Below are 9,053 nucleotides of genomic sequence, written 5' to 3' on the forward strand. Positions count from 1 at the left end.
ACATTCTTATAGCTTCAGGAGGCCCCCACCTAGTCATAAAACCTAAACATCCATATTCCTTCTCTCTCTCAGTGAGCCTAAGTTATGACCTTCGCTTCCTGTGCAGTATGTTCTGTTCTTTTCTAACCAGACAAATAAGGCCTTGATTCTCTGAAAACTGTATCTCTTATAATTTATCTAGGGATTGAGAGTAACGCAATTTCTATTCTCTGTATGTCCTGTACATGTGGCAGAATCGACAAATAAAGTTGACTTTGACTTTGACTTTGACTAATGCAGCAGTATCATGCATCATAAAACAATCTCATTCATTCACAATAAATCAGCAGTCTAATGTAATAAATCAGCAGTCCAATAAATGTAATAGTTGTCACCTTCTTCCAAGTCAGGAGAATAATGCAAACTAAAACTACATAATAATTTCACAATCTTTGATTAGGGGTATAACGTGGCATAAGATGATATAATAATCTCACAGCAGGCACATGTTGCAATACATAATATAATAATAACCAATATCATGAATTTCAGATCAATGTAAAATTAGTGATTATTAATCGAGTGAACAGTGAAAGTATGGTGTTACGCAGGGGTGTCGAACTCCAGGCCTCAAGGGCCAGTGTCCTGCAGGTTTTAGATATCACTCTGTTTCAACACACCAATATCAAATGATTAGTTCATTACCAGGCTTCTGGAGAACTTCAAGACATGTTGAGGAGGTAATTTAGCCATTTAAATCAGCTGTGATGGATCAAGGACACATCTAAAACCTGCAGGACACCGGCCCTGGAGTTTGATACCTGTGGTTTAGTGAGAAAGAGGAGGGACATTTTTGTGTGTGTCGTGTGTGTATGTCTCTGGGTGGTGGTGTAATAAATCAGGTCTGTGAGAAAACATTCTGATCAGTGAGCTGCAGCTGTCTGATGATGGAGATTCAGAAAGCAGCTGAGCTTTGTTTTCCACAACTCCTCAACAGTTCCTGCAGGAAGCCGACACTTCATTGGTCCAAAGCTGTGCTCCTGAACATTGTGCTGTCCTGCATCTCTCTGATCACTGCTGCTCTAAACCTCCTGGTCATCATCTCAGTCTCCCACTTCAGGCAGAGATACATTTCTCTGCTGAAACTATACTTTAAAATTTAGAAACTTAAATTTCAGAAAATTATGATTTATGGCATTTGATTTTATGATTAAGATTGAGATGATTGAAGTGGTGTATTTTAACCAGCTATTAAGTTTTATATACCTAGACTGAATCTTACTACATACTTTAACTAATGAAAATCTAATTTAAGCCATTTAAAAAAATATTAATGTCCATTATATTCTTTTCTGTTTCCCTGCAGGAAGCTTCATACACCCAGTAACATCCTGCTCCTCTCTCTGGCCGTCTCAGACTTTCTTGTGGGTCTTCTGCTGATGCCATTAGAGATCTTTAGAAACACAGCTTGCTGGGTACTTGGTGATCGTATGTGTTCTGCTTATTGGTATTTGACCATCAACATTATCTGTGCTTCAATAGGGAACATTGTTCTAATATCAGTTGACCGCTATGTGGCTATTTGTGACCCTCTGCATTATCCCAGCAGAATTACTTTGGCGAAAGTCAAACTCAGTGTTTGTCTCTGTTGGTTTTATGCTTTTTTCTACAGCAATCTTTATACAAAGAATATCATGATTGAACCAGGCAGGTATAATTCTTGCTTTGGAGAGTGTGTATTTTTTAGCAGCAATATTGCTATTGTTGCTGACCTTATTTTATTCTTTTTTGTTCCAGTAACTGTTATCATAGCCTTGTATATGAGAGTATTTGTGGTGGCTGTGTCTCAGGCTCGTGCCATGCGCTCTCATGTTACATCTGTCACACTTCAGTGTTCACTGAATCAAGCAAACAAATCTGAGCTGAAAGCAGCCAGGACTCTGGGGGTTCTTGTAGTTGTATTTTTGGCATGCTACTGTCCATTTTACTGCTACGCTCTGGTTGATAAAAATGTGGTCAATGATTCATCTGCATCTTTTGTGGTTCTTGTCTTTTATTTTAACTCTTGTTTAAACCCACTGATTTATGCTCTGTTTTACCCCTGGTTTAGAAAAGCTATTAGATGTGTTATCACTCTGCTGATATTTAAACATGACAGCAGTGAGGTCAACATAATATAGAAATACAATGAAAGCTGCTCCACTAAGATTTTAAACCAGTAAATTGATACAGTTCAGTCTGGAAATGCATCAAAAACAAATTGATAAGGAAATTCATAATTCTTAAGCTTTGTTTAAATTATGAAAATAAAATTAATGTGATCATGCGTGAGTTCAAAGTCAAAAAGGAAAGGATTTTCACAAGGAATTGCCATGTGGAAATCATTAGGTCTCAATTATCACTTCTACTTTTTTAGTACTTTTGGCTGAAAATAATTTAAGCTAAAATGTTTAACCTCAGTGGCTCATTTTGTGTGTTTGCCATATACCTTTTTAAATTTCATATGTCATAAGCACTATGTTATCATACATATTTTTCCAGGCCTTCATCACATGAAAATAAAAGAGATGTTTTAGGCCAATAGAAATAGTTCCAACATACACAGCAACTGTTTTGTATATATATAGCACTTGCTGATATGATGTAATAAACTGGATGAAATGGATACCAGTCAGTAATCTCTGTTACCTATGACAGACAATCTACAGAAACATGCTTGTGATTGACTGAGAGCTCTGTCTATGGTAACAGTCTACATTGAATTTGAAAGTTTACAATTTCCCGGTCTATGCTGGACAATAGACTTATTAGATATTACGACATTTTGATATTTTGTCACACTGGTTAAGAATAAGTTGAGTTCAGGGCCTTTACGTTGTACACTCTAGTCATGTGTCACACCATTAATGCTTGCACACTGAAACTGAGTAGAGACAATTTTATTTTTATCCTGTTTGTGAACCTTGTGCATCATCATCATCATGACTATGGTGAGATTTGTGCTGAGATTTCAGCCAAACATTTACTTTTGAGGGAATAGTATTGTATTTTTTTAGTACATATTAGTTCATGTCATTGTTTATTAAATTTACGTAAATATTCAGTAATAAATATCAAGGTTTTTTTTTGATCATATGACAAAAGAAAATGATACTTTTTCAGGAATATTTTAACTTGTTACTATAATGCTACTGTAACGTAACAAAGTCATATTAAAATTAATCAACTAATTAATGCCAACATGTTCTCGTCAATCTGAAAGCCTCATGTCACTTTAAATGAAGGTTATGTGTAAGTACAGTAAGGTATTTACTTATTGACAACTTCGTAGACTTTGTAACTAATTTTATTTCTCTATCTGATAAGAAAAAAAGATAAATGGTGAATGCAATATAGTTTCAAGCTGTTTTAAGCACCACATCTGAAATTCAAGCACTTTTCAAACCTTAAAAAGAGACAATATTAAAATCCAGGCATTTTCAAGGATTTCAATTGCCCATATGAAACCTGAAATAATAAGAACAAATAATTTAATTTCATAGGGACTATTACCAGTTTAAAGCAGTAATCTTCTAGTTCTATAGTTTATGAAAGCAGATCACTTCATAACATCGGTAACAGGTTTGCACGTGTAATCTTGGACACTTTTAAACCCAACCCATCCTGGCCGATTGAAATACTACGCCATCAACAATGGACAGGACGCTCACCCGAGGCATACAACAAAGAAGTGCCGGGCTAAACGCGCTGTCGTTCAGAACAGACTGAGGCAGCAGGCAGATATGGCTCTGTCTGAACTACATGATGTGCTGAGTGCATTTCAAAACAACACTAATAAAGCAAACCTCAGACAAGTCATGCCGAACTTTCACCAACGTGTCACGTGTCCGACGAGGGGAGACAGGATATTGGACCATTGCTACACGCCATACAAGCAGGGCTACAAGACTGTTTCACACCCGGCTTTTGGGAAGTCTGACCACAACGCCATTTTCCTCAACCCGAAGTAAAAACAACACATACGGAGGGATGAAGTAACCACGAGGGAGGTGAAACTGCGCAATCAGAGTGACACTACAGGACACGCATAACGATGTAGACTGGGACATGTTCAGAGCATGCGCAGTCGACATCAATGAGTTTACGGATGTAGCAGTAAGCTTCGTAAACATGCTAGCAGAGGAGATCATCCCCACTGCGAGAGTCGTGACATTCCCATACCAGAAACCCTGGGTGGACAGATCGATCCGTGCTGCAGTGAATGCCAGGACCGCCACCTACAAAGCAGGTGTCGCCACTGGCAATATGAGCGCCTACAAAGCGTCCTCATACGAACTGTAGTGTGCAGTGAGGGATGCCAAACGGCGGTATGAGGAGTGTGTGGAGTCTCGCTTCAGCCAGGGTGACACACGAAGCATGTGGCACGGACTACGCACAATCACAGATTACAAAGCCAGGGATACTTTGCCGACCAGCGCTGTCTCTGCATTCACCAACGAGCTGAACCAGTTCTACGCCCATTTCGAGGTTAGCCAGGTGGCTAATGCTAACTACTGCCTGACAACTGAGGACGGTGACTTCATCAGAGAGGGACCAACAATCATCATCGCAGAGCACGACGTCAGAGCGGCGCAGAGGAGAGTGAGGGCAAGGAAAGCGGCAGGAGCAGACGGAATCACCGAAGGTGTGTTCACTTCGATTTTCAACAAATCCCTGGCTAAGGCTACGTCCACACTAGCCCGGATAGTCTGAAAACGCTCCGCATCCTCACTAGTGTTTTCAGTTGTTTTCAAGAGTTGGACGTCAACACTAAAATGGCCGAAAACGATGATGTTGCAGTTCTAAAACTGCTGTCCGATACCGTCCACCATCTTGATTTAAGTGGCCACATGACTGCATCATATGACCAACATGTGTCATCGTTTTCGAGTGTCTCACTGAGACAGGACAGCTCTGTTTTGAAATGTATGCGTTTTCGAGAGTGTTTTCAAAACGCTGTGTTTTTCCTTGGGGAAAACGCCGTCTCAGTGTGGATGGGAGGCCAAAACGGATAGAAAACGATACGTTTTCAAATGAAAACACATTAGTGTGGATGTAGCCTAAGTCTGTGGTCCTCACATGCTTCAACACTAGAATTACTGTCTTTTTTATTTTAGATCCAAGGCAGGCCAAACCTTACAACCTTCAGAAATGCCTGCCGTATCTATACAAAGTATCCCACACATTGACTGACCGGCAAATATGAAAGACACACATTCAAAATATATGGAAACACAAGTCTGTTTTATTTATAAAAAATTGTGTGAAAACAGAATGAAAAGTTGCTAATACAATGACATGAGTGGCATTGAGATTTCTGGTGCCAGTAATCAAAGAGACAATGCCTCGAGATACATTAATTTCTATTACGCAACACCTTTGATTTGATGACAAGGACACGTGGGCAGAACGGGTGAAAACAGACAAATTTGCGGCGATCTCTGACATCTGGACACGCTTCAACTGTGTTAACAGTTTCACTCCAGGAGAACACATGACCATAGATGAACAGCTGTTTCCTACCAAGGTTCATTGTCCATTCATACAGTATATCGCAACCAAGCCAGACAAATTTGGGATCAAGTTCTGGATGGCCATGGATTTGGAGACCAAATATGTCTCCAATGCATCTCCTTACTTGGGAAAGGACTCCAGTAGTCAGAAGGGAGAGAGGTTGGCAGAGAATGTGGTCATGAAACTGATGGGATGATGGGAGAAATGTCACAATGGACAAATGCAAATGCAAATGTTGCAGACACACACACACACACACACACACACACACACACACACACACACACACACACGCAGCAAATCTGTCTTTATTAGTCCCAGAAGTGGAAAATCTGCGTTGTCATTGTGGACAGTGCAAGACAAAAGCAGGAAAAATAAAAACTGTACCGAGAGTACAGTATAAAAAGTGCACTACACAAGGCCAGCCGCTTGAAGAGGTATACCAGAGAGATCGAAGGCAGGAGAATAAACCAGCTGTTCTCCACAGAACCAGCCAAAGTGTACTCTCAGTGGCAGGGGAACAATATGAGAACAGCACCACCAAGGCTGGAGACGGAACAATACTGGAAGACCATATGGATCCAGTAACCATCACAGTGGCAGACATCAACAAAGGGTCTCCAATATGAAGAGTTGGACAGCACCAGGTGCCGACATGGTTCACTCCTACTGGCTGAAGAAGGTGACTGAACTCCACGAGCGCCTGCCAGCACAAATGAACCAGCTGCTAGTTGACAAGAGACACCCAGCATGGCTAACCGAAGGCCGGACAGTCCTGATCCTCAAGGACCCCCAGAAGGGACCGGTCCCCTCCAACTACCGACCAATAACCTGCCTCAGTACTACATGGAAGCTCCTGTCAGGCATCATATCGGCTAAGATGAACAGGCACATGGGTAAATACATGAGCGGGACACAGAAAGGAATTGGCAAGAATACCAGAGGCGCAAAACACCAGCTACTGGTAGACAGAACAATCAGCCGAGACTGCAAGACCAGACTGACCAACCTTTGCACTGCCTGGATTGATTACAAGAAGGCCTATGACTCAATGCCCCACAGCTGGATACTGGAATGCCTAGAATTGTATAAGATCAATGGGACCCTAAGAGCCTTCATCAGGAACTCAATGGGGATGTGGCGTACAACACTAGAGGCCAACTCCAAGCCCATAGCACAAGTCACCATCAAGTGCGGGATCTACCAAGGAGATGCTCTGTCCCCACTGCTGTTCTGCATAGGTCTGAACCCCCTCAGTGAGAGAGGAGAGGGAACAAAGAGAGGGAAGGTAGTCAGAACTGAGGGGATTGAACTACCAGAAGGCAACATTGCAGACATAGAGGACAGTTACAAGTACCTGGGGATCCCACAGGCGAATGGGAACCATGAAGAGGCCGCTAGAAAAGCTGCAACCACCAAGTACCTGCAGAGGGTCAGGCAAGTCCTGAGGAGTCAGCTGAATGGTAAGAACAAGATCCGGGCCATCAACACGTACGCCCTGCCCGTGATCAGGTACCCTGCTGGGGTAATAGGCTGGCCAAAGGAGGAGATAGAAGCCACTGACATAAAGACAAGAAAGCTCCTTACCATGCATGGAGGGTTTCACCCCAAGTCCAGCACCCTGAGGCTGTACGCTAAGCGGAAGGAAGGGGGCCAGGGACTGGTGAGTGTCAGCACCACAGTCCAGGATGAGACAACGAACATCCAAGAATACATTGGGAAGATGGCCCCAACTGACCGAGTGCTCAGTGAATACCTCAGGCAGCAGAAACCCAAGAAAGAGGAGGGAGACGAAGAACCATCATGGAAGGACAGGCCCCTGCACGGTATGTACCACCGGCAGATAGAGGAGGTGGGTGATATCCAGAAATCCTACCAGTGGCTGGACAAAGCTGGACTGAAAGACAGCACAGAGGCACTAATCATGGCAGCACAAGAACAAGCTCTGAGCACAAGATCCATAGAGGCTGGGGTCTATCACACCAGGCAAGACCCCAGGTGCAGGCTGTGTAAAGATGCCCCAGAGACAATCCAGCACATAACAGCAGGGTGCAAGATGCTAGCAGGCAAGGCATACATGGAACGCCATAACCAAGTGGCCGGCATAGTGTACAGGAACATCTGTGCCGAGTATAACCTGGAAGTCCCGAGGTCAAAATGGGAGATGCCCCCAAGGGTGGTGGAGAATGACCGAGCTAAGATCCTGTGGGACTTCCAGATACAGACGGACAAAATGGTGGTGGCTAACCAACCGGACATAGTGGTGGTAGACAAACAGAAGAAGACGGCCGTAGTGATCGATGTAGCGGTTCCGAATGACAGCAATATCAGGAAGAAGGAACACGAGAAGCTGGAGAAATACCAAGGGCTCAGAGAAGAGCTCGAGAGGATGTGGAGGGTGAAGGTAACGGTGGTCCCCGTGGTAATCGGAGCACTAGGTGCGGTGACTCCCAAGCTAGGCGAGTGGCTCCAGCAGATCCCGGGAACAACATCGGAGATCTCTGTCCAGAAGAGCGCAGTCCTGGGAACAGCTAAAATACTGCGCAGGACCCTCAAGCTCCCAGGCCTCTGGTAGAGGACCCGAGCTTGAAGGATAAACCGCCCGCAGGGGCGTGCTGGGTGTTATACAGTGTATATATATATATATATATATATATATATATATATATATATATATATATATATATATATATATATTTACAGTGGCTTGCAAAAGTGTTCGGCCCCCTTGAACTTTCCCACATTTTGTCACATTACAGCCACAAACATGAATCAATTTTATTGGAATTCCACATGAAAGACCAACACAAAGTGGTGCACACGTGAGAAGTGGAACGAAATCATACATGATTCCAAACATTTTTTTTACAAATAAATAACTGCAAAGTGGGGTGTGCGTAATTATTCAGCCCCCTTTGGTCGGAGTGCAGTCAGTTGCTCATAAACCTTGCCTGATGAGTGCTAATGACTAAATAGAGTGCACCTGTGTGTAATCTAATTTCAGTACAAATACAGCTGCTCTGTGACGGCCTCAGAGGTTGTCAAAGAGAATATTGGGTGCAACAACAACATGAAGTCCAAAGAACACACCAGACAGGTCAGGGATAAAGTTATTGAGATATTTAAAGCAGGCTTAGGCTACAAAAAGTTTTCCCAAGCCTTGAACATCCCACGGAGCACTGTTCAAGCATGTGTAGTGGAAAACTAACACTGCACATCACTCTGAAAACACCATCCCCACTGTCAAATATGGTGGTGGCAGCATCATCCTCTGGGGGTGCTTCTCTTCAGCAGGGACAGGGAAGCTGGTCAGAGTTGATGGGAAGATGGATGGAGGTATGACTCACATCAAGTGCGAGAATGATGTCCTGCATGAATATCCTTTAGCCCCAGTGGGAGTGTGCTGTACCACTGTTGGGATGTCTTTGAATGTCTTGGACCTAGAGGTCAGCATCTCATTTTACACGGACAAAAATCTATTACAAAACTTATCTCTCTCCGCTAGCAATATACCCACAGGG

General features: G+C 43.0%; 1 protein-coding gene across 1 annotated transcript; it reads left to right on the top strand.

Annotated features, from left to right (window-relative positions):
* Positions 1 to 923: 923 nt before the first annotated feature.
* Positions 924 to 2,159, top strand: LOC146556341 (trace amine-associated receptor 13c-like). The gene is made up of 2 exons (XM_085248827.1): positions 924 to 1,099; positions 1,346 to 2,159. The coding sequence occupies exons 1-2, from the start codon at positions 924 to 926 to the stop codon at positions 2,157 to 2,159; spliced, it is 990 nt and encodes a 329-aa protein (XP_085104953.1).
* The last annotated feature ends 6,894 nt before the right edge of the window (positions 2,160 to 9,053 follow it).

The sequence above is a fragment of the Mchenga conophoros genome, linkage group LG16 (assembly GCF_057382185.1).
Source record: "Mchenga conophoros isolate Kocher_MC1m ecotype Shallow Benthic linkage group LG16, M_conophoros_male_GT1.1, whole genome shotgun sequence".
In the NCBI taxonomy this organism is placed as follows: Eukaryota; Metazoa; Chordata; class Actinopteri; order Cichliformes; family Cichlidae; genus Mchenga; species Mchenga conophoros.